The sequence below is a fragment of the Harpia harpyja genome, chromosome 11 (genome assembly GCF_026419915.1).
Source record: "Harpia harpyja isolate bHarHar1 chromosome 11, bHarHar1 primary haplotype, whole genome shotgun sequence".
NCBI lineage: Eukaryota > Metazoa > Chordata > Aves > Accipitriformes > Accipitridae > Harpia > Harpia harpyja.
In genome coordinates, this window is record NC_068950.1 from 9,951,259 (window position 1) to 9,977,792 (window position 26,534).

Sequence of the window (26,534 nt, forward strand, 5' to 3'; positions counted from 1 at the left end):
AAGCGAAGTCGAGACCCGGTGAATGTAACACCGAGGGTGGGGGGAAGCAAGCGAGTAAAATAATTAAGCAGGTTAAAAGCTCTGATCTCCCTGGCCTTTAAACAAACCCCAATATCCAGATCCAAACTAAGCTGCCGTTTATTCTGTCTGACCTGCAACAACGTGATGGGACAGTTCCTTTACTGTGCTCCAGGAGGAAAAAGATACACATAGGATAAAGAAATGCCAGTAAAGGGGAGAGGATAGGGTAACTTGATCCAGGCAGAGAAAGGCTGGATATTAAAGAGCAGTGGAAAGACGAAGAAAGAAAAATAGTATCGGTGATTAATTTTCCTCTTGCCTCTATCATTCCCCCCTTTCTCAGAGGCACAGTGCACAATTTCCTTTGGCATTAGGAGGACTTCCTCGAGCATACTTTTGGAAAACTACGAGAATGTGCAATTCACAGCTGCAGGCAAGTCTTGTTTATAGTGTATTCAGAACACATGTGGAAACTGCCATGCTGCTTTGCAGCCATAGCTGCAGACATCCGAGCCAAGGCAGTTGCGACATCTTTGCCTGGGAAAGGTTTGATCCATTTGTTGTATTACCACAAACGGCTTCTAAGCAATGAAGACAGTTTGCTTACATTTGGTGACTATCGTGTCTTTCATGGAAATGGGCTTTGCATTGTCTTCAGTACATGCACAGCATTTAAGTTCTTGCACATTCTCATGACAAAAGTAAAACTTCACATATACCAGGAAGTAAGTTCTCTATACCAGAGAGAAACTGCAGTTGGGCAATGTCAGAACAAGTTTTAATGAAACTGAATTCCATCCTACAGGAAAAGATAAACAGTGACACTATGCAGAAGGCTGGGTAGTATGTTTTTTTCTGTGCACTTTTTTTTGTATGCATGCTTTTTTTTTTTTTTAAACACAGAAAGAAAGGAGGCATGCACACAAAAGAAAAATCAGGAGGTAACAAGGTAGCGTGATCCTGCTGGCCATCTAATAAATGTCACAGTACCCAAAAACAACACTTAAAATAATATAATCTGAAGGAAACTTCAGAGAGTAAGTTAGTAAGTTTTGATTTCTGGAGGTTCCCATTCAAAACCATGAATATCTGCAAAATAAACTACACTTAAGGAGACACTAGATCATTTGGGAGACTGAAAAGAATAAACATCCAGATACAAACTAGTGCTTTGGAAGAATTCCAGTAGGAGGAAGGCAGGCAGGTGCATTCTCACAGCCCTTCACTCTCAAGAGTACCTGGAAATCTTAAGACACACAACTGTGCATACAAGCAGGCTTTGATTCTCTTCTTACTGTTGCACTCCCCTTGGGTTTAGATCTCAAGTGCCACAGAAGTGGGCTTTCTGATTAAGCCAGCTTGATAGGAACAGCTTTGCTTTGTTGCAGAATTTCTGCATGGAGAGAAACATTCTAGCCATTAAGTCAACAGGTCAGAAGATCAAGTACTTTTCAGCACTCTGTTGGCAGGCTTCTCAGGTGTGAAAACTAAACACGTAGGTTTGGCAGTATCAGGTGAGCTTTGCTTTCTCAAGCTCCAGATAAAACGGAAAGGGGGGTGGCAGGGAAAGCAATAGCTTAGAAAATTCGTTCTGGCCTCATGCAAACAGATCAGCAAAACAGGGAGTTTTGGCTGAAGACCCAAGTGGAAAAAAGGGGGTGGAAACAGTCTATTCTTAGCACCTGAACTTTAAATAAAGAGATATGAGGGTTCTTGCTGTAGTTTAGAAAAAGGTTTTGAAATGTGCAGGCAGCCCTGATGTACCGAAATGCAGCTCCTCAGCCTGTGTGTACATTTGAGAATCTCCCACAAAGGACAGACAGCATACATGTGATAAAGGTGGCAGCACAAAGGGACATGAGAGTAAGAAAGTAAGCACCTAAACATTCCTTTAGCTTGATTTTAAACAAAGTAGCTTTTCATAAATGTGAACCTCCTGTACCTGTTCACTGAAAGCCAAGTTTTGCTGTAATTGTTAACAACTGGAGCAACTATCCAGCAGACCAGAGAACTCATAAGAAATCCCATTACAAATGCTTTCTGAGGACAGAGATGCTTGATCAAAGTTAACAGTACTGCAAAAAAGGAGAAGAGGAAGGTGGAGTTTTTGTCACTGGCAGAAAAACATGGCTAACTATGTTGGTGTCAATGCTGGAAAAGAGCAGATGAGAGTGAAAATGCAACTAAAGATGCAGTGACTGGGGGAAATAGCAAAGATCAAGGCAGAGCAAGGAGGTGAAGGACTAACTAATCCATCTTGTTCTCCCCTTAATTTCTAGTGGGTGTGATGGCTGACTGCAGTCACCCACAGGACCCAGCATCACAGAGAGCACCAGCACAGTGCAGAGTGCTTCTATTACTGTGTCCTTTCCCCACAAGGCTGACCTTTGGTGGAGACAAGAACCACTGGCAATTGGGTTTAGTATGATAAACACAAAGACACATCCAGGGATAATCAGGGAGAGATTAAGCTGGGCAGAATAGCCTGGCACTTGCTCTATGCCTTCAGAAGAAACAAAAGGAGATTCAGCAAACAGCCACGGCTCCTCGTTTTAAGAGCCACTTAGCCATCCAGGCAGACAATGTCACTATTTGACAGCCATTGGCAATATGCTGGAGAAGGTATACAACAGACTCCACTTCCTCTTTACCAAAACCCCTACCCTAGTCATACCTAGCTCCTGGGTCAGATGTGTTTCATCTTCTCATCAAAGTGACTAAAAATACATAGTTGTCTCAATAGAAAACTCATTTGAAGGTTAGGTTTACTTGAAGGGGAAATGAAGAAACTGGGAAGGACCTGTGCTCCATATTTAAATGCAAATAACAGAAGCCTAAGAATGTTTACCTCTGCTTTAGAAAGATCATGTTTTATTTTAAGTCTTTGTCTTTATAAGCAGGAAAAGAATGTGGAGACTCTATCAGCTTATATACGTACTCACATGACATCCCCTGCACATTGCAAGAGGCATATATTGGCTAAATCTTCACAAAAACTTGAAGAAAGCATTTTCAATTGTGATTTCTAAAGAAGCTTCTACAGCACCTAAACCTACCAAAACAGTCTTGATTTCTCTTTCAGGAAATTGCTGTGTTGTACTACTTGAATATACTTAAAAAAAAATTTGGAAAACTCCAAAACTGACCTCTCCATTTACAGCTACACCATGAGTTACTAGCAGATAGGCAGCAGATACTGCACAGACCTGTATATCCACTTATGACCCTGGATTTGCGTTATCACAGAACTCATGACCTTAAGCACAAGTTGGAGGCTGACTAGAAGACAGAGAAAGATATCCAGATACCTCATGTTTTATAGAGATTTTAATAAAACAAGGTAAGAGAAAATGAGCACTATGTCCTTAGGTTTTCAGTTAGAAGTTTCTCTGATAGTGTCTCACATTACAGTACAAGTTTGTTAGCAATGCCACTGAGACTGCCTTATTTCTAAAGCCTGGCATGCTGCAACCTTCACAGAGTTATTCCCAGACTTCAGCTAAAATTTTATTACCACATTCTTGTGAGAACAAAATAAAATTAAACACATTATTTATTAAGCCAAACTTGTCAGAGCTCCATTAATCTTTAATGTCTGGGTCTGCATGTAAATCGCAGACCCAATTGTCTGAACTTCAAACTTATTCCACCTAAAGCACTTTGGATGCCTTCAACTAGAACAATTTTTTCCAGTCAGGAATCCTTCTTTCCAGGTATGGTTCAAAGAAATTAGGAAATTGGTACAGAAGCATAATAGTTGTACTATTAGTTCTCTCGGGAATCTAAACATAAGACTTCTTTGTGCATGCTTTAACAGCCTCCACAACCCAGAATCAAGTGTATCCCAGAATCAAGTGTACTAGGATATGCAGGTCCAATACATAGATACTCTATTTACATACAGTTAAACCCCAGGGAAAAAGCCTGTGTTGGAAACCTTCCACTGATGTGCAATTAAGAGACCACACGACCCATGACTTGAAGTTACTTATATGTGTGCGTGTGTGGAATCAATTTCAGGTATAATTAAGTGAAGCATGGTGTTAATGACGACTCATATTCCCAAGCAGAACCTTCACTATCATTATAGCCAATAAAGGTGTTAATCATCCTGCAATACAAGCCAACAAGTAACTTTCAAAAACTAGTACACAGCCAGACATGCTCTAATCTCATGCAGTTTTAACACTGAACTGTCTCTGCCCCACTGGCAGCTGCGTTCACTGGCTCATGTCAAGTACTAGAGGAAACACTTAGCTGTGGGTACCATCTGTCAGACTGGTTACTTTGTACTAGGTACTATCATGTCCCATACTGTCTCTTTGAAGTCTGCTCTTCTAACCCAATGACTTTTGCAACCTTTCAGTTGAATCTGGTTAGCAATGTGGTCTATTAAGTTCTCAGTATCACTGTCTCCAATTAAACAATATTACTTCAAGACAAAAACATTTTGAAGTAAAGTAAGAAGGAAAACATATTCCCTTCCCAAAGAAAAAGTTTATTCTCTTTTCAGTCAAATATTTCAGTGTCTCCTTCTGTAAATTCATGCTTTAAACTTTTGGGAGTGGCCAAATTTATACTCCAGTCAAATCAGTAGGCATGAACAGAGAATTCACTCAAGTCACCTTACTTCACTGGCACTGGACTTCTGTTTTTGTCAATAAGGTGCTCTCTAAAATTAAACACCTTCTATCAAGACCTCATGCACACTTTGTATTCTTTAAACAGCATGACTGAATACTGAAAAATATGATCATATGTCACACTTGAGTCTGGTGGACAGTATCTGACATGATTGCTTTTCATCCACTGACCAGTATATGATCCACTCGGTCTCGTTTTTTCCGCCCAAATTTCATCATCTTCTGCCAGTCTGTTTTGTGATTAGGCTCCTTCCTCAGGCTGAACAACTTCAGTACTTCAGCTGCAATGAAGCTCTACAGAACATAAAGGTGAGATTTATCACATTTGCACTAAGAAATGAAATGTATGCATGAAGTACCTACCCTAAAAAGTCACATTATAGAATGTGTAACAGCCTTCTGTTTAGCTAAGAGACATATGGTGTCTGCATGAAAGTTACAGTGAAAGTCTTTGAGGCAGCATTACACAGGCAGAACAATTATTAAACCCAGGAGTGGAAAAAAAAAAATGACACCCACTGCTGTAACAATCTTGAGAACAGAAACTTTCAATTAAACAGTACAGCAAATAGGAGATTATGACAATTCATTTTATGGGAGAATATTAAAGAAAAGCAGGGTGGGAGTTCAGTGTCCTTGTCCTGTGCCCGTGCTCTCCCCTGCCACATGCTTTTAAAAGTCTTCTCAACTGAGTGGTCTAGATACTATTTCTGTCTTTTCTAGACAGTTAACATGCTGTAACTTCAGCAGGTTAATCAAAATACAGCCACCCTTCCCCCCAGTTTCAGAAAAAACAGTACAGGTGGAAGTCGTCTTCATTTGTGTCCTGATGAGCTGTATGGAAGGTTCTTTGTTGGGTGCTTTCAGGGAGACAGTTTTTTTCCAAATGTCCAACCCTGAAAGTTTAACCTAGGTCCAGTCAGGCTCTAGCTTTTGGGGGTTTTGTCCTTTCTTGAGCACTACCACCAATAACAGAAGACCTCTGGCTTGCCAAATACAACAATGCCCTCACCAGTCAAATTTCAGGTCCCTCTGGGCAACTCCTGCTGTCCTCAGTGAGGTTGGCACAGGTGTGTCTGAATAAAAAAAAATCCAGCTCATCCCATTTGGCCCAACCCTACTATTGGATCCATGCCAATATACCCATACAGAGTTCCACTGAAAAACGCTAAAGCAGCAGTCTGTCAGCATACCAATTTTATAAGATCAAGGTCATCCTGGCAGTGCTGCACAGAGGACTAAGGTTTAAAAGCAACCAGTACCAGCCAAAAGGACAGGGAGGCAAATCTGTTGAGTAAAAAAGGACCATTTTGACAAACTCCTTTTCAAGTTTGTAATCTCATTTCTCTCCTCATCTCTTGCTGGATACACCTGTTATGATCTTTTTAATATTCAGGCAAATGCCAGTACAATATTTTTCATCTCACTTTCCCAGCATGACAAATTTCTTCCTACCTTGATTTCATCCAGATCATTTGGGTCTTTTACTCGGCGAAAGTAAGCAGATGCAATCCTACATGGTTTCATCCAAATAGGCTGATTTAGATTAGGATCCTCAGCAAAGATTTCCCCAAAGATCTCTCTTGTTAAATCAAATACCACCTTAAAGAAAGAAGTAAAAGTTAAGGCTTCTGTTGTTCACAGTAAACATTCAAAGGGCAAGACCAAATGCCTGAAGACTGTACCTTTTTATAAACCTGCTTGTTGATCATGTCTGTATCCTGCTCTTTGAGGGTACTACTAAGATCTGTATGAAGGCTGAAACTTTGAAGATCATGACCCAACTCTTTCAGTTTCCAGAGTTCCTCAGCTGCTGCATGCACCATACCTTCCACCTCCACCGCAGTATGAGGGACTGCCAAAGGCTCCTCACATGGCTTTGTTGGCACTTTCTGTGGTTCTACCTTGGGCAGCACTGCTGGTTCCTCAGCTTGCTTCTGCTGAACCTTACGGGAACTCAGGCCATAGTCCTCATCAAACCAGTCTTGATCATCTCCCAGCACACTCAGGAACTCCCGATTGAGCTCCAGCTCTGCCAGTCTCTTGGCAAGCTCTTCTTGACCACTGGCACCAAACACTGGACTCTCCTGTGAATTAAGAGCCACAGAGTAAATATAAAAGTGGTGTCACACTGTTGTCTAATTCAGCTTACATTTTAAAATGCTCTACTGATGTAATTGGCACTATATGCACAAATACTCAGAAAAATAATAAGTAGCCCACGGTAAAATTAGAAATGTTTTGATTCAAATACCTGGGGTTTCTACCACTCGTGATGAATGCTTTCAGAGGGTTCCTACAGAGCTTAAAAGACTGTGCATCCTGCTCACTGTCTGTCCTAATGTTTAACTTATGAAAGGCTGAGTGGTTTAAAAAACTGATAATGTGACATACAACTTTTCACTTCACTTACCAGCAGTCTTAGATCTAAATCAACAGCCTAAAAGCTTTTAGCAGGTGATGGCTGTTTTAGTGACTGAGCAGTGCTCACACTGGTGAAATGGGCTGAAGCTGTGATGATAATATACTGAGATCAATGGCAAAGCAGACAGGTTTACTGGGATCTTCAGCAGAAAGGCCAAATCCTGTATCTGTATCATTAATGGCTGTTCTGAGGAAGCCTGAACTTCCACTACTCATGATATACTAGTTCAGTGGATAGAGCAGTCTGACATCTTAATGACCTTCCACAGCAACTAATTATGTTTGAGTATGATTATTTCATATCAAGAATAGACAGAGGTAAGTTTACAGTCTATTGTATTTTGCCATTTTTAGAATAAAAACTAAGGGTAAGGATTAAATACAAATTGAACATGTAAGCAGGATGCAACCTAACTAAAAGAAGTATTTTTCACTTTCATGTGCCAAAATGTGTCTTTCAGCCTGTAGGGCTACCAAAATGAGCCGAGAACTGGTATAGACAAGAACACACACACATACAGGCAATCTCCACATCACTGAACAGAACTTGGGAGAAAAACTGGTGCCACACTGCATTCCTCAGATTCAATCATCATCAGTCAAAGGAGCAATCAACTCTTAAAATCAGTGCAAGATGCCTGTTACTCACTGGTCTGGGACACATGTCTGGAGAAGAAAGTTCTTCTCTTTCATCTTCCAAATCGGAACTTAGAAAAAAGTTGTTCAGTCCGTCAGGAATCTGCTTTTCTACCTGCTCGGATGGGATACTGGATTCCTCCTTCACATCACAGAGCTCCTGGTTGCTGAGCTGGATTTTCTCATTCCTGACCTTCTTTATTTGCTGTAACTGATTGACTGTGTCTTTCACAAAATCTTTAAGTAGACTGTCTGTCAGCAAACTGACCTTTTCCAGTTGGTCTTTTGACTTTTCTTCCTCTCTAAGCGGTAGTCTAAGCTGGGCTTCTAACTGGTTCTTTTCTTTTGTCAGCAAATCCAGAAGTGGAGTTGCAGGCTTCTCCACAACTCCAGGAGAGAGATCATCTAACTTTTCAGCACATTCTTCCCCCAGTGTCTTTTGTCTCTCCAGTTTTTCAGAAAGGAAATCTGAGATGTCATCCGACTGAACAGCAGAAATCTCATCCACAACACCAGAAATGAGAGGAGCAAGGCTGGCCTCCTCTTTTACAGCATGCTTCAGATAATCCACCACTGACTGTTCTTGGGCAAGTAATTCAGTAGCTACAGAAATCTCCTTTATGCTGTTTGCTTTAGGAGATGACTCCTCATCAATTCTTTCCTCAGCTGAGGCTTCTGAAACAGCTGTGTCCACAGGAGCTTTACCCTGGGAATAGTTCTCTCTTACATCTCTGCTCTGGCTTTCATCCTCTTTGCCAGGTTTGGAACTTTGTCTGTCTTTCTGCTGAGCTTTGTGTTGCTTCTCCAGCCTATCATCAAAGGATGAGTCTTCATCCTTATTTGTGTCTAAAAGGTTATCAACACTTTCTGTAATGTGAGAGATTTTTTGAGGAGGAGCAAAAATACCATGCTTTTCTTTGCAATCAAAGTATTTAATACCATCATAAGTTCCATTATTGTTCCCTTCAGGTTTATCCAACTCCACACCAGCCCAAAACCCTTTGGCAAACTTAGTCAGGCCTTTGAATTGCAATGTTCCAGGCTGGACTTTACTCACAAGTACTCTATCACCAATGTTGAAATTTGGCAAACTATCTGTTTCTTCTGTGATTGAAACAGAGGCCCACAGCGGTGATTCAGTAGGGGCCTGTTCTTGCTCCACATCTCTGCGTTCAGTATTTTTTATAAGTTCTGTTGGGGACTTAAGTTCTAATAACCTCTCTGAATGCATGCTGCCAGAGAGAGAGAGAGACCTGTCACTAAGGTATTCACTGATTTCGCCATCACTGCCAAGGCTGGTGGATCTGCTTCTGCTGGCCTGTGTGTGCTGTGACCGCTCTGTCAGTGACTGAGCATCCCCATTAGGAGAGAGAAGAGATGCTTCCAAGTCATCATTGTAATGTTCCCCAGGAAGTGTTTCTTCAGCTGATGCTTGTTTTCTGGAAGAGGATGCTTCAAAGTCTTCAAGGTATGATGGCTCCTTTTGACTGAAGAGTTGTTCTGAAAGCAAATAACCTTTTTCCTCTGCTGATTTGCTCAGTTTGTGAGAAGACTCTTCCACACTTGGGCCAGTTACAGCATCTTTATCTGCCAGTCTCTGTTCTAAGATTTCTTCCGTACCATGAAGAATTTCCACAGCCAAACCAAAGAGTCCCTTCTGAGAGTGTTCATTTTCAGAACGGAGGACTTTCTTTGGAAGGATGTCCAATGAGCTCTCCTGTTCTTTATCTAATGTCAGCAAGACATCAGAACTCTCCAAAGGCTTAACATGAGAACCTTCAATCTCATATTCCTCAGACTTTATGTATTCCAAGTCTTCCTGTATCTCAGATCTATGACTGAAGGCAGCCTCATCATTGGATGCTTTTACCACATTGTTCATTGACCCACGGGATATCCTGCTAATGTCTTTCACGTCTTTGAGAAGAGATGATGAGGGTACATTATCTAAGGAGTCACCAGATCCTGCTCTGTAACTCCTCGGTGACATTAAAACAGAGGAAGATGTTCCAGAAGGTTCTTCTGCATGAACATCTGTCACAGCCACCTTCTTGGTGTGCACAGACACCGATATCTCAGTTCTTGATGACACAGCATCTTGAAGGAAAATAAAAAGTGAATTACAGCAGATCATACAGCCTGCATTGTTTTATGGAAAACTGCAACCATAGGCACAAAATTAACAACAAGGTTTCTATGCTAAAAGAAGATACAAACTAGTGCCTTGGAAACATATTTCTAGCAGTCCTGTGAACATGAGCAACATTCTTTCAGTTGCAGGGTTCTAACACTTCGTTTCTGATTCTGTTCCTTGTACCAGTATTTCATAATGCCATACAATACTGAGCTCAAGGTAAGGACTCAGTTATTTGTTTGCAAGCTGCAAATACAAGCAAGATTAGAATTGCAGATAATGGTTAGATAATGATCAACAGCAAAACATTGAAAAGTATCTCAAAAAAACCCTATTCCTAAATTCTTCTCTATTTTTTGTTTCCTTACTTTCCTCAAGTGATAAAGGAACAGAAACAAGAGAAAGGAAAAAGGTTGTCATGTAATTATGGTTTCACACAAACTTCAGCAAGAACGAAACTAAATACTGAATATACAGGAAAGAGCAAAAGCAGAATCCTACTAAATAAAAATAGTAAAAAATACAGCTTGATCATTATGGTTTCATGAAGTCTGCATGCTCTATTAAAACCTCTTCGTGAATCAAGAAGGAAAAGATTAAAGAAATTTAAAATGGTCAGTCTTCAAGATCTTAATCTGTAGTACAGATTCTTCCAGTTACATACCTGCATGCTCTGAAATGGATTCCAAAGATGCTCTGGATCGCTCTGATTCAGCCAGTGATTTCCAGTTTTTAGCTGTCTCAGGCCTAAATTTGAAAAATCAGATGGCATGAATCATGGTTACACCAGAGTGTATTGGTTTGGTTTTTTTTAATAGATAAAAATGGAAATACAAGCATCTATAATTATAATACCACACCAATGATAATAAGCAGTTTGCTTTGTCAACATACTGTGACCTTAGAAAATAGGAATAGGGACAGAAAGGAGAGTTTGGCAAGTCCTGGAAAGTAATTTTTTAAAAGACTAATCAAACTTTAGCTTTTTTTGCAGCCAAAAAAAGAGACACCCCCCCCCCTTTTTTTTTACTTGAATGCAATAAAATTGCACCATCTGCTGGAGAAAATGAAACTCTTAAAAATACAGCAGGAAGTGCAGAATTCAGTTGAATTCTCCCTCTACCTTTTAAAACCTAAGATATAAACCAGATTTAAGTCGCAAAGATGAATGGTTTGCCTCACACAGTGCAGCAGGCATAATGAATGACCAAAATGGGAAAAAAATTCCTTCAGGTCTGTAATCCATACAGCCATTTGGCACAATTCTATGATTCTTGCATAACTGAAAAATATTGTTCAGAAAGAACTTGAAAATAGGATCTGAAAAACTGGGCAGGACAAAAGTGAGATGCATACGATTACAGGACAGTCCATCTTATCTGTTTTGGGTCTGATGAGACCAGCAAATAGGTCAACAGTATACTGCCACTGTCCAGTGCTTTGAAGAAGAGCAGTTACCAGCTTTCCTTGCACTCATGGTTTCTGCTAAAACAGTATTCATCATGCTTTCAGAATACTCTCAAAAAGAAGAAATCCCAGTTACCTGTGAAGCGGTGGTGCCTTGATCTTAGGTTTTTCAGCAGCAGCTGAGGGTGGAGTTTTAATCTGAGGTTTGGCTGTTGGTGATGCCTCCAGGTCTTGGCTCAGCTCCGCTTCAGTCTTCTTGATAAACTCATCATATGACTGCACATGGAAAACAGTTATGGCTGTTAGTCTACTAAACCATAACTACAATTCAGCAATCAAAACCTATTAAATTAATAAAAGATACATTCGGTTTCTCTATAAAACAATCTATTTAACTTCCTTAAGCTCTACAGTTGTGAATCCTAGAAATTTTAATACTTTACTTTCAAAAACAAATTACATGAGTATCACTCTTTAATCCAAGCTAGGATACTAATGTGTACAAACATACATAAGCCCTCTGAAAGGTGCTTGTAACCCATTAAAGATATACATTTTAAAAACTAATGGCATTTTTGCCTCAAGGCCCTGGTTCATTATTGAAAACAGTTAAATAGCCAGAACACAGTCACACTTCTATCGCAATAATGTGTCTTTCACAGATGTTGATACAATATTCTGCCAGCAACATCCATATTATAATGATTTATCCAAGGCTAACAATCTTTTACTTTGCCCTTCTTCCTGCTGTTCCTAACCTCCAGCTGTTTGATCAAACTGGCTTCCTGGGCCTTCAGTCTCTCCTTTTGTCTCTTTTTCTGTTCCTTTTTCAGCTGGTAAACCACAGACTTTCTTTTCCGTAGTTCATCCTTCAGGGCCCTGATCCGCCCTTCAATGTCACTTTGATCAGATGTGGTTTCTGAAAAAGTTTAGTTTTAGTCTCTGTAAGCTTGCACCTCACAAAACAGTTCTATGTAAAGCAATAAACAGTCATTTAGTAAATAGAAAACATGGTCCAAGCAAAATATCAAAGAATTTAATGTCAACACGTTAATCTTAACATAAGACTCCTAAAGTGGGATCTCAGAATCACAACACTACGATATAACATATGAAAAAGTGTTGCATCTTATTTAATTTAGAAGAGAAAGGCTCTGATACACACAGTAACTTGTCAAACTTGTTCACATCAACCACCCATGTTTATGCTGCTACCTCATTAACTGCTTATCATGTCAGCTGTTGCAAAAATTAATTTTTTTTCTGACATTTAAAAATATAACAACTCAAAGATGCATACCAAAAATATATATCTGAAATATTTGTTTACAATCACAATATACAGTTTCAAGCTACAGGGTACACTTCATTGATGAGAATTTCATTTGGAACAGTGGACTCCAAAAAAGTTTAGGTTTCTGGTCCATTTAGTTTTTCTGCCACCTAGACTAAATACATCTATGAAATGGAGAGCTGACTGGTCGACAGTTGGAAGGAAAGTCAGTTTGAACAATGCAGAGATTTTCACTGTTGTCAGGCCTCAGGATGACAATTTATTTGGGGTGAATGAGGGTAGTGTTGAGCTTACATGTGGTGGACTACTCGATAATAGCTTATACAAAGCTACTTGGCATATCTTTGCTCCAAGTTCAATTTTACAGATTCTCCTATGATGCCATTACTGACTGTAGCTATTTTCCACCTGAACAATATTTTTCTTAATCATTATCCTGAGTAATTTTAATAAGATCTCCTCCATTCCCCTCCATCCCCAGAAATCCCTGCAACCTGGTCTTCCAGTCCTTCTGATGATGTTCTACCTCTTTTCTGTTGGGACACTGTCCCCAGATACTTAGATACATTCTCTGCATGATAACCCCATTCTACCAGTAACTCCGCTACTTTCATTATTCCTGCTCTAACAATCTCTCAGTCTCTCAGACTTCTCAGATTTTATAGAGAGACTGTCTCAGTGTCTCATTTACTTATTCTTTTCCGCCCACCTGATTATGTCCACTTGTTTCTTGTTTTAAATGTATACCAACATAGTTCAAAACAAGATCCTTGTCCCAGATTGGTCTACCACAATTAAGTATCAAAAACTCTTCAAAATATTTATCTGACATAGTCTTACTGGAGCTCCTCCCTGCAGCTGATGTCCCCCTTCCTCTTCTATAGCAGCAGCTGCAGCTCCTAAGAGAAGGATCTTGGCTGGTTTGCTTTTCTAATGCTCAGTATTACCTATAATGTTTTCCTGTACCAAAAGGCTTGGATGCTCATAAACGCCAATTGCTTTACTGAACATCCTAGATAGTAAGTCACAGTATTATTTGGTCGGCTAGCAGGAACTGCTGGACACGTTGCTAATCCATCTCATTCCTCAAGACAGCAAACCACCATAATGATTTCATCATCAATAAGTCAGTAATACAGTCAAACTACTGTATTCTTTTTCTATTAACAACTGTTGTTAACCATTTAGAGAATTTAAAAAAAACAACCAACCAAGCACAAAAAGAATGGAATCTCACTTGCTAATCAGGAGTACTTTATGATGCCACTGTAATTAACAACTCCTCCCGAATAGTAAGTGACAACTATGTAATTATGGCTTTTCTTGATCAACTCATAAGGGAAAGATCTGCATATGCTTTCATCTTTGATGATCTTGCCTACACATGCATGGGACTGACATAGCAATGACTTCATTACTACTCAGCAGCTTGGAAGATTTGTCTCTCTACAATGGAATGATTTATTGTGTAAACAGCACCATCCTGATTGGCTTCCCACCTCTTATACCTTTCTTCAGCATTTGAAATCAAAGGTTGCAAATACTTTATTTTACAAAAGTTTATTTTCATGATCACTGTTGCCTGCTCTGCTTTTCATAATGGCTTCCTTACGTGGTTGCTCAGTCAGAACTTGAAAATGACTTTATCAAGTTGCTGAATGCTTCATTGTGTTGCAAGCTGCTCTCCAGACAGAATCCCAATACAAATTACTCAGTGCAAATACCTAGGTGTTACGTATTCATTTCTCTATCCAGCAGGAGAACAGCTGCCTCAAAGTTACTGTGTTTCTATTGTACTTACATACATATTAACCAAAAAAACCCAACATAAAATATTGTTAAGCTTGCTACATCAAGCACCACAAAGACTGGATATGTATGCATGCCAGTAAGTTATCCATCTATCACAAACAACAGCCTGTACATACAACAGAACCACCTAATTCTTCTTCCACTAAAGACTTACTGATCATTTAGGGAATTAAAAAAAACAAGCAGAAAAATGCTCTCTCATTTGCTAATAAGTATTTTATGATGCTATATCAACAGCACTGCAGAATGCATGACGTTTTAGAGACTAAAAGCACAGAAAGGTTCAAAACAGACTTCACAGCTTATCAGAGCTGATGATTGTGACACACTGAATGGTGGCTCAGGAAGTCCTTCAATCCACATGACTAACAGACTGCGAGAGCACAGCAGGGAAAGGACCATGCTGTACCAGTTCACTTCTAATATTCTCTCCCTTGGAATTTACTGGTAGCCAGCTTGGATACTGGATAAAAGACCTGTGATAAAAGGTCCATACAGTAGATCTTAAGTTTTATAGCTCAAAATACAATCTTAGGCCCTATTTTACTGCAAACAGTTCAAACTCTCCTCCAAAAATAAAAACGTACATCCTGAAGCATCCATTCAATCTGCACATGCCAGTGCAGGTCCCATGGGCTCACTCATACTGCCATGATAACAGAGCTATACTGCTTCTGGAGCCAGGTTGTGTTCAGAAGGAGGATGATCATGTTTGTATGCTGCTGAACCATATTCTGCTTTCTTATAACATGAAGGGTGGAGCAGTGTCACCTGTTAAAAGCACAACTAACCTCGGTATTTTTAAATTTTAGGACCACCTTAACTATTGACTCTCATCTTCATAGCTGTTTGCAGGAACCTGTGTTGCTTTCTAGAAGAAGAGATAATATATAGACAGTCTTACATTAAGACGTTCTTAAGCTGAAGTGATCAAATTACATCATGGGAAAATACTCCCACAAAACCCCAAATCTTGGCAATTTCCAGGAAATTCTGTCTGCCTCCCCACATCTATGTCTGCATTTCAAGTTCACCTGCTAAAAGCAAGAGCTTTGAAAAAGCAATTTAAACCCAAGCACATATTACACTTACCTGACTGTGTCATAGATAAAGATTCATCAGACCAGTTGTGAGGTATCTGATGAGACTTCACAGGTGAACGTAGCTGTCCTCCAGTTCTATGGCTGCCTTTGCTGGAATCTTGCTTTGATACAGATATGCTGCTTTTGGGAGGAGACTGTGGGAGAAGAAAAGGACAGATAATTGCTTGTAAACCTCAGCTTGAAAGTAGGAGATCATTGTCATCAGGAACTAGTTACAAGGAAAGAACGGCATGACTAGAGAACATCTCATAAGCACTGGTACCTATCCAGCTATCTTAAGAATTTAATCTTAGTTTGCTAGACAATAAAATAAAAATACCAAGAGCAGCAATAACTGACGGCTTACTTTGAGCTTAGATTTCAGTAAACCTGCTTAGACTACTCTATTACTACCTAAGTGAAGTGACATGGTTCTGACTCACAGGTGTTCAATACAGTTTATGTAATCTTATCTGAAACAACCACAGCAATAGGAACTCCTAAAAAATATACTGGTGAAACTGAAACGACCATTTCATGTAAGGGGTGCAAGATGTCATTCTAGATCAGTGAAATGACAGAGCACTATTTCTCTGTAACGAGGCAAAAAATTCTAAGAGCAAATATTCTTCCAAAATGCTCTTACTGCTGCAACATTATACCACAAACCTTTCACACACCTTGAACATAACCTCTAGCACATATTAGACATTTTACCTCACCATCTTCTCAGCAAACTTTTTCCAAGAAAGTATTTGTAACAAGTCTAGATGAGCAGTTCCTTTACCCCACAGACACTGCATTTTCTGTCCCACTGAGCACAGAGCAAAGTTACCAGGATGAAACTTATCAAAATTATCAACCAAGTAGAAATAACAGTTGGAATAGAACACTAAGGCAGAATTAGCTAGCAAGCAGACATAATCTGAAACCCAAAGGATTGTGCATGACATTACAGCTCTGCTTCTTCATCCTATAGCTATACTTTGGGATACATTACTTGCAAGCAAAGCAAAGCGGAAAACAGAGCATAGTTTCCATGGCCTCAAAGAATTTATACAATGGTAACAAGCTAGCCTACAGCTAATTCACACTGGTAAACTGGGTCAATGTTCCACCATTTAATACTGCATACCTATGTGACGTACACAAAACATTTTGCAAGACTACCCACAAGTTTAAAAATACCTAAACTCTGTGCTGAAGCAATTTTTCCTCAAGACTTCAAAGAACATATCTGATCACAATGTTTACTGACAGTAATGTAAAATGGTATTGCAAACACAGGATAGTTTAATCTCTGCTTTGACAACTGGGACAGCTATACTTACTAATTCTCTGATATCCTTTTACAGTGTAAAAATATATATAGCATAAAAAGCTCACTCACAAGCTTGCCAGGTGAGGTAGAGGACTTGAACTCTTCAGAATAAACCATTTCTTCATTAGTTGTACTCTGATCTGGGCTTTCTGGCTGTCCATGGCCCATAGTCTCTGATGGGACAGATTCAGCAGCTGGACTGCCAAGATCTTCTGGGATAGAGCTTTCACTGTTCAGGTGAGAGCAAGAAGGCACTGGAGACTCTTCTTCACTAGCCGTTTCTGAGATCAAATAATGACAGAAAAAAACAAAGCACCTAAGAACTTGCACTAACTTATATGCCTTCAGAGATACTGCTACCTGCATATAAAGTAGTAACTGCTACCAATACATGTCAAATTAGTAAGTGTTATTTCACTCACCTAGACACCAAGGGTGGAATATTAGGCAAGAACAAGCATGTTTACCAGAGAACTATGATTTAAGACTGTCAAACATTCTTAGTGATTGCTGAATGTCTACAACAAAGGGGTTTTCAGGATATTCTAACATTTTCCAGACAACACACTCTGAAAAGATTATTAGGGAAACCTGTCCTTCCAGTTGACCATACACCAGCAAGAGTCACTATTAGTCTGAAGAAGTCATGGAGGAGCATATAATTGGCAAGCCAGATCTTGAATTTAGAATTGATTGCTTCCTTTACAGTAGTTGCAGAAAACATTTTAATGTTATGATTTCATCATGAGTCTCTCAACTGGCAACAAGTAAAATAATAAGTTGGGTTTTCAATATTCCTGTTTACTAAATTCCGCAGGAGTCACAGCATTACTGAAGCAGCCATGGAGAACTATTCAATATTTGAGCAAAGGCTGGGGAGAGGAACTTATGAAGCAGGGCCGTGCTCCAATGCTTACTGTTAGATACAATTAATAGAAAGCAACTGTATTTTCTCATCTGTTGATGAGAATTCAACATTCACACAGAATTTTTGTTCATTGGAACTCATACGCATATCATCTTTAAAATGTCTTACAATGCCTAAAATCCACATGACTGTTTTCAGTAACAAGTGTAATAGGGCATAATTCTGAATTCCCTTTGCACAGTCAAAGGACAGCTGCTTGCTTTCAGCAAAGTGGGAAAAAAGGAAAATTGATTATTTCTAGAACAATCTCTGAAGTTTTATTATTTACTCCCACTGCAATCCAGTTCTCTGTGCTTCATGCTGAAAGTATGGTCCACTTAAGACAGAACAGCAAAGCTGTAGCTCCCAATATCTGGGAACTTATTTTTCCTCGCAATAGCATCATTTATACTAATTACATCCCAGCACACTTTAGCACAGTTGCAGATTTCAAACAATTATACTGCATTAACAACAGAGGGAAGGAAAAAATGCTTTCAATTTTTTGAAGACACAGACAAGGGGAAAGCAGCCCCTGATAAGAGCCATCCTCACCCACAGTAATAAGGCTAAAAGGATACACACTCAAACAGCACTGCAGGGGAAAATGGTTTTAATGGAGTGAGTTCAGAAGACAATCAGCAAAAGATCATGCAGTACTTTTGTTTTGAAAGACAGAAATATAGTTTAAATTGTATGTAGAAACGTCTGATGGGCCTGTGCTGCACTGTTCATTTGAGAAGATACACAGCAAAGGAGGAATACACATCTAACTAAGGTGTAAAACAGGGCTAAAAGAGCAAGGCAACAGAAGGCAGTAAAGAGTACAGAAATCGAGATTCTAAGAGCATCCAGAGAACAACCACCAAAACATCAAAAAAGGAAGAAAGTGCAAACCTAAGCAATTGTGTCAAATTATGCTTTACTCTTGCCATTTGCATCACTTCCCCCCTCTTCCTATTACCTTTGGGCTCAGTTCTCTGATCCCCCAGGTCTTTCTTGGCTATTTTGGTTTTGAGCAGCTCTTTGTCCCAGGCAGCTAGAGCCTGCTTTTCTATCCGCCTTATTTCTGCTTCCTCTGCATCCAGACGGCGTTTCCACTCCAACAATTCTTCAGCATGTTGTCGACGCTGCATCAGCTTCTGTTCCCGCTTAGTTAGGAACCTGACAGACAGAGCAGAAGACAATGGGAAAACAGCCAACCACACTCAAAGGTCCCAATACCCAGATGCTCTATTGCCAAAACTCCCAGAATTATAGCTGTTCAAATCGTTTTCTAGGATAATATCCACTCTAACTACTATGTTCTAGACTTCTGATGTGCTGCTGAAAAAAACCACAAGTAGATGAGAGGTTTTCTTCTTTGCAGTAAGTAAAGTCTACAACATACTGTAAACATGCTGCTTACATTTTAAAGATTTTTAAAATCATTAAAAGTGCTACTAACTATTCACTAAAATGAACAGGATAAGCTCCCAATTTCAGGACATGAAAAGCACCTGTGGTATTAAACTGGAACCCTCAAGAAAGCAGTGACTGTTTGAAAAATGAACCTTTCTTTTTGCTAATCCCAATGACAGAAAAATTGTAACTCCAGTTGCCCCACTGTTCTTTCCAAATACATAATTATAAGAGAAGGTGATTCTGTATTAATAGTTCTCCTGAATTACTGGAGCTTTTATCCTTCTTCCTTTAAGCATCATCTCTATGGATTGCCGCACTTGGAATGTTAATTGTGAGCTGACAGCATCAAGACAATAAGGATGCAGGACTGTTTTTTCCCAGCTACTAACATGTATTGCTGCTAGTTTAAGAACAGATAAAAAGTAAAGCTCATGCTGAAAATTAGCAGTATTTTTCTTTCTGACAAATATTTCTTAGGTGATCCATGAAACCTCAGAAATGAGGAAATTCTTATAGAACTTTGTAGGTATGAATAGGTTTGTGTGCATATACTAGTTCTCTTTACCAGCTCTTGAACAACAGCATCTGTGGTCTTATTTCTAAACGCTGAAGTAACCAAGACCATAGCATCTAACCTTTAAGACTGTAAATGGAAGCAAGTTCAACATCAATCACACACACTTCCTCTGACATGCCAAGTCTAGAGAAGAGTGTCTATCAATCCATTCATCTCCTACACTGAAATTTTTAAGATGTCATAGAAATCACTCTGTAGAAAATACATGGTTTGCCAGCTAGAGTGAGACTTTGTCATTGGTACAGAAGGTGTAGTGCCTAAAAAGGCAGTCTTCAAAGATTTGTGATATTTTGCTTTGCAAATGCCTTTATAATTTGTAATTTTCAAGCCATCCCAAACACTTAGCATCAAAATTTTTAAGCTGCAATAAGATAATAATTTCATCTGTGCTTCTTAATCTCTTATGTTTCAAAAACCCCTTTTATTTACAGAGACTGGAATGACTGACTGGCTAATCTGCAGGTCTCGCCTACTAAGGGACATTTCTTGTTTGCTCACTTAGTGTTCATTCTGTTCCCTGGAAAAGTGAGCTGGCAGCTGATCAGAAAGTTTAAGATTCAAGTAAGTCCTTCTCTAAGACAGATTCAGATAAGGTGGACAAGTTATGATGTGAAGATAGAAGTTTCAGAAGCCAGTAAGACATGCCCACAATCTTCTTTTCTACAGTCAGAACAAGAACAGGTGAAAAATAGAAGCACCTCAGAGTCTCTGGAACACCTGCCACCTTCAAGCTGACAGATTCCATGATTTTGTGCATTACTTTTTCACTTTCTATAGAAAAACATCAAACATCATCTACTCTTAAGCAAGAAACTAGACTATCAACAGTAATTTCATTACAAACATGACATGGACAGTCACGTTTATGTTGTGTCTTTCACCAGCACTATCAGATTTACCAACTCTTACTTTCACATACGCATCAGGTCCAATTAGTCTAGCAGATTATGTATTTGGAATTCGTTATGGAGGTCATTATTACAATGATAATTACAACTTTTTCTTCTTCCTTCATGCACTGTTTGATTTCATCAGAATGTATGGATCTTCAGAGTTTACTGGATCTTGAGGGAGGCAAGTCCAGTCGAAATAAAACACAAGAGAAAGGCTGAAATAAATGGATTCAAAAGAACAGGACTCCTTAAAAGCAGATGTCAAATGAATTAACCCAGAAGACCACAACAGGAGGGGAATTAACTAAATGACCATGAAACTAATCACCACACAAAGACTACTTAATAGGAAAGATAAGTCAAAAGAAGTGATGGGAGACAAAGAGGGTTCCAACATTCAACCTATAGGAAATGGAGGATTAAAGCAGCATGGCTAAAGATGCGGACCCTTTTATAACCCTGGGGTTTAAAAGGTCAGAGCCAGAAGGTAGCACACACACTGCCCTAATAGTTACTACAGTCTAGAGGGTTCCAGTTGCAACACCAAGGGTACACATTTATTCTCAAAAGCAGGGGCACCTTCACAGAAAAAAAATGCAAAACCACATCTGGCATCTGTGAAGCTGGAAATCTGGGGGAGCAAAGAGGAAGCAGCAGCACTCAGATTACACCAGCATGATTTCAAAGTCTAATTATTTCTCTGGTGCTAACACCACACATTTTATCCATGCATTCCACATATTAACCTGGAAGCATTATCCTTCTGCTCTAACCTGTACTTGTACATTTATATCCAAGGTATACTGACTTTAAGCCCAAACTAGATAGTTTCAGCAGCTATTCTGAAGTAGTGATCAGACAGTGGGAGCAAAGTAAACTGTCTGTCTGCCACTCAGAACACAGTAGGAATAAGAGATTAGAATCATAGAACGGTTTGGGTTGGAAGGGACCTTAAAGATCACCTAGACCAACCCTCCTACCATGGGCTGGGACACCTTTTACTAGATCAGGTTGTTCAAAGCCCCATCCAGCCTGACCTTGAACACTTTCAGGGATGGGGCATTCACAACTTGTCTGGGCAACCTGTTCCGGTGCCTCACCACCCTCATCGTAAAAAATTTCTTCTCTATATTTGATCTAGATCTACCATCTCTTAGTCTAAAATTGTTACCCCTTGTCCTATCACTACAGGCCCTGGTAAAAAGTCTCTCTCCATTTTTCTCATAAGCCCACTTTATATATTGAAAAGTCACAATAAGGTGTCCCCAGAGCCTTCTCTTCTCCAGGCTGAAAAACCCCAATTCTCTCAAGCCTCTCTTTGTAGGAAAGGTGTTCCATCCCTCTGATCATTTTTGTGGCCCTCCTCTGGACCCGCTCCAGCAGGTCCATGTCTTTCTCGTACTTCAGACCCCAGAACTGGATGCAGTACTCCAGATGGGAGTCTCGTGAGAGCAGAGTAGAGGGGGAGCATCACCTCCCTCGACCCACTGGCCATGCTTCTTTTTATGCAGCCCAGGATACAGTTGGCTTTCTGGGCTGCGAGCACACATTGCCAGCTCATACCCAATTTTTTTCTCCACCAGCATCCCCAAGTCCTTCTCTGCAGGGCTGCTCTCAATCCATTCATCCCTCAGTCTATATTGATACTGGGGATTGCCCTGACCCAGGTGCAGGACCTTGTGCTTGGCCTTGTTAACCTTCATGAGGTTCACACTGGACCACTCCTCATGCCTGTCAAGGTCTCTCTGGATGGCATCCCTTCCCTCTAGTGAATCAAATGCACCACTCAGCTTGGTGTTGTCTGCAAACTTGCTGAGGGTGCACCCAATCCCACTATCTATGTCATTAATAAAGATCTGGAAACAGTGAGGGAAGTGTCAAAAACGTTCACTGATGAAGAACGTCTTGACTTTCTGGGACTGAACAGAGCATGCTCTATCAAAGAGTCTATCACTTGAGAAAGATACAGTTACCTGACCAATTGGTTGTAGATATACAGCTGGAATTTGGGGTGGAGGTTGGGAAAACAGACACTGAGAGAGGCCCAGTGGTGAGACGTAAAGACAGAGAAGAAGTAGTGAACAGGAGAGCAGTGTCTACAAAATAAGGAGGAAGAGTTTAAAACTAAGATAGCAAAAAAGGCAGAAAGAATGAGAAAAGGATAGCATCTAGCAAAGAACTTTAAAATTAATTGCATTTAACATTGTATAGTTATTATCCAATATCTGAAGTAGAAAAACTATACACTGTTATGCAAAAGGTAACAGAACACATACACTTATAACACTTTGTTTTTTGTTAATTAAAGGCAAGCTACTTTAACACTGCTATATTTTTCTTTAAATTTTGGAAGGAGTTTTATTACTTTGATGCAGACTTCCACATGCACCGGTTAACACATCTCAACCTGATCTTTTTGCAACTCCTGCTATTCTAACTGTCAATAGAGTATATCATTAGCATTAAATAGCATGCTGGCTTTGTGATATGAACAACTTTGCTAGTCTGAAACTTTAAACACATTTTCATTCACCTGGCGAAACCTCAGTAAAATTATTTCTCCAAAAGGTAAGCACCAGTGAAAGGGTAAAAATAAAAGAGATTAAATAATGTATTTCTAAAACATGAGCAATTCCAGGAAAAGTCTGAGATATACCTGTAATTCAACTTCTGGCTGCTATTTTTGTTTTTTTGCAACAAAATGCAGACTTGGTCTCAGAATACCCACGTATTGCCTCTTTCATTTGAAGTACTAACTGCAGAAAGATAATGCCTATTTTTTTTTTTTTTAAATCTACATAAACTTATAGCTGTGCTTAAAATGGTATTTCCTAATGAATTACCGTTTTAAGCTAATACCCAATGAATTATCATATTTATAGAAAAATACCACGCTCCATATAGCTCTATCAACTACAATGCAAGCTAAGTAGCATATTAAGGAAAAGCAAAAGAAAATGAGCATTTAATCAGTTCTTCTGTTGCACAGATTATCATTAAAGTTGCATATGCAAGGAAAGCAAGGGGAAAGTGGTTAATTCTCTTTGACAGAGCATGCTCCTGTTCACATGCAGGCTACACAGACTCATCAATTAAAAATTAAAACAGAACTATTCTTTCATTCCCTTTTAGCAGAAGAGAAATATTAAAGCTGCCTCATAAGTAAGGAAGCCAAAGCATTTCTGCCTTGCTATGAAGTTCAGCAAATCCAGCATAGCAGGCTTTCCCAAGTCCTTCCTCTAGCTCCTTTGTACTTTACTTGTCATTCAGTTTCTTTCCTTTTGCCATATCTCACAACCTGACTGATTGCCTTTAAATGGCAGCTTCCTATCATTACAGCCAAGTGTCTTACTCTGTTAATATTACTCTTATGCATTTTACAAATAAAGACATTAAAAAAAAGATACCAAGTCAGCACTGTTTTTCAATCAATAAGCACTGTCACTATCAGAATACCTGTAAAAGGTGTGCAAAAGCTATACAATTAGGAAGATGGAGTTCTAAAGAATCATTTATGTTTACACAAAATACTACTTCCTTTGAAAATATATAGCAATGCAAGATAAAACCATAAAAACAAAAATACACAACCACACACATTACATCCCACACCATTTCCACTTGTTCCTCCTAAAAGCAGTTGTTTCAGCTCAAATCCCACTATCCACCTTTTGAAAAGTATTCTCCAGGTGAGCAATATTTTGGACTGACAATTAAAATATCTTTAAAGGTAGAACATACTTCGTTACTACTACTATCCCTTGTAATAGTAAGAACAATTATTTATTAATATGTAATTCTTCTGTAATCATAAGCGTTGCTTAGAAATGAAGGCACTTTGAAAAAATAAGATTTCAAAAACAATACTGACAAAAACACTACTTGGTAAAAAAAAGCATAGGAAGTCTTGAATTTAAAAGCGTATTTGCCATCTCTTATAGTATCAATACAATCTCAAAATTCATAAGCTGTAACTTGGTTTTGTAACACTGTATCACCATTTGAAATTCTGTATGCTGAATCTTGGGTGAAAAAAATAAGATAAAGACCCTCTTTTTAACAAAAAAAAAAAAAAAAGGACCAGAAGAAAAATCTTGTTTTCTTGAAACCCTAGAAGTCAACACAGCCTATAGAGCACGTCCTTTTCAAGTCCCCATCTTAAGCCATTTACCAACCTCAAAACGTACTTTGAGAAAGAGCTTGCTGCTATAACGATGGAGTGGTTTTCACATGACTTGGAATGCCAAGAGTTTAATTTTGGAAATATGACACTTCAGAAACATGAAATCATTTGTGATTTTGACTGTTCAGTTTACCAAATCCTACCAGAAGACTCTGAATAAAATAGCAATCGTTTCAGGCTAGAACATGAAGACTGTGTAACTAGAACATGTTTTTTGTGTTTTCCTACTTACACCAAATCCTCACTTACTACTTCAGGTTTCAATCTTCATCATATACAAATACATGGAAGTGTGGGAAATGTGCTTCTCAAATGATTACAAGCAAATAGGGTGCTAAGGAGTCACAGACAGCTTGCCTTTACAAACGGCAGTGCTTGCTTTTTGATGTTTTATCCACCTGTGTTAGGAGTCTCAAGATAAAAAACATTACAAAGATCACCCATATGGACTAAAATATAGTGACCTACCTTGGTTATAAGTTCAAAAAAATTGTTTAAGCAAAGATTATTTCTTGAGGTAACTGGCAGAGGCCAGACTTTTAATGAATTAGTCTCAAATAAGAGTTTAAGGCTTCGAACTAATGGTAAATGCCGGTAAAGCATTTGGGATGTCTAGTGCAGACAAAGTAATTCCTACACTGAAAAGATGCAGAAACAATTTTTGATTCAAAACAATTTGACAGGTGAAATCAACAGACTCAGTCTTAGTTTTCAGACCCAGGAACTGCACATATACTTTGTTATTTCCTCTGAAGACTAACAACCCTTTTCAACTTTTTTCCAACCTGTGGACCACATAGGAGGAAAAGAAAGGTCTTATTAACTGCTGGTCACACACATACCACCTCCGTTAAGAAAATACTTACAGAATTCACCCATAGCTGATTTTAATGCAATTAGAATTGAAATTTAGCAGCTGGATAATAAGGTTGAAACCATGTGCCCAACAAGCTCAATGACTTTCTGTGAGCCAGATCTCAAACTCAGTTACTAGTTTTTGAATAAGACTATTGCTATTTATAACTTATGCTTCAATTCAAGATAAAAATTGGTACTGTAATTTCAGAGTCTCATTCCCTATATTTTTTCCCCTTTAAAAAAAAAGGAGAGGTACAAAATACAGGCACCACTTTGACCAACTGACTTCAGGAGTCTCACTGCAAGAGGAACTCTGACAAGATGGACGGGCTCCAGCTTGATGGTACAAGTTCCTTGTACGTACAAACATCAAAATCTCTTACACTGATGTGCTTTTACTGACTCTATCAAGTACAAAGAATATTAAAACCAATATTCTACAATAAAACCTTGACCACATGGTCTGTCAGCTAGCAATGTTTGAATCTCAGTATTCATGCAAGAATTGTAGCCTTTAAAATACTATATGCAAAGATTAATAGTTCTATTAATGCTTCCAATCAGCTATTTTTCAGGCAACTCAGATCAAAGTGTATGTGATATCAATACTTCTAATTTTTCTGATGGCCACTTTTAGTGCAGATACTGGCCAAAACAACTTGTTCTATTAAAATAGTAAACTTTTGTATAAGAAAAAAAAAATTAGTTACTTTTCATCCATTCTGCTGCGCATTTTTTTAAGTTTCTGCATAATGCTACTAGTCTCACTGCTGGAGATTGAGATTGGGGAAGGGCTGCGTGTTTCTGCATCAGTTGGAAGTGGGCTAGAACCATTGCTCTGCTTGATGTCATCCTCACTGTGAAGTTCCTGCAATTAAGTGTTTAAAAAAAAAAATTAACATTAAAAGAGGGAAAAGTTATTCTACCATCTTTTAAAA

General features: G+C 39.0%; 1 protein-coding gene across 12 annotated transcripts in view; it reads right to left on the reverse strand.

The window, feature by feature from the left end:
- Positions 1 to 26,534, reverse strand: part of CEP350 (centrosomal protein 350) — a 79,390-nt gene that overhangs the window by 6,154 nt on the left and 46,702 nt on the right. For 6 of the 12 annotated variants that reach the window (XM_052802708.1, XM_052802711.1, XM_052802709.1 and 3 more), the window contains 12 exons: positions 26,307 to 26,464; positions 22,529 to 22,651; positions 18,646 to 18,845; positions 16,844 to 17,055; positions 15,464 to 15,608; positions 11,997 to 12,184; positions 11,402 to 11,541; positions 10,523 to 10,605; positions 7,738 to 9,821; positions 6,350 to 6,751; positions 6,120 to 6,266; positions 4,836 to 4,958 (listed from right to left, as the gene is read on the reverse strand). In XM_052802708.1, coding sequence (XP_052658668.1) covers positions 4,836 to 4,958; positions 6,120 to 6,266; positions 6,350 to 6,751; positions 7,738 to 9,821; positions 10,523 to 10,605; positions 11,402 to 11,541; positions 11,997 to 12,184; positions 15,464 to 15,608; positions 16,844 to 17,055; positions 18,646 to 18,845; positions 22,529 to 22,651; positions 26,307 to 26,464 — 4,005 coding nt within the window. The remainder of the gene's footprint in view (positions 1 to 4,835; positions 4,959 to 6,119; positions 6,267 to 6,349; positions 6,752 to 7,737; positions 9,822 to 10,522; positions 10,606 to 11,401; positions 11,542 to 11,996; positions 12,185 to 15,463; positions 15,609 to 16,843; positions 17,056 to 18,645; positions 18,846 to 22,528; positions 22,652 to 26,306; positions 26,465 to 26,534) is intronic. The other 6 variants (XM_052802715.1, XM_052802714.1, XM_052802710.1 and 3 more) reach the window with 3 other exon arrangements.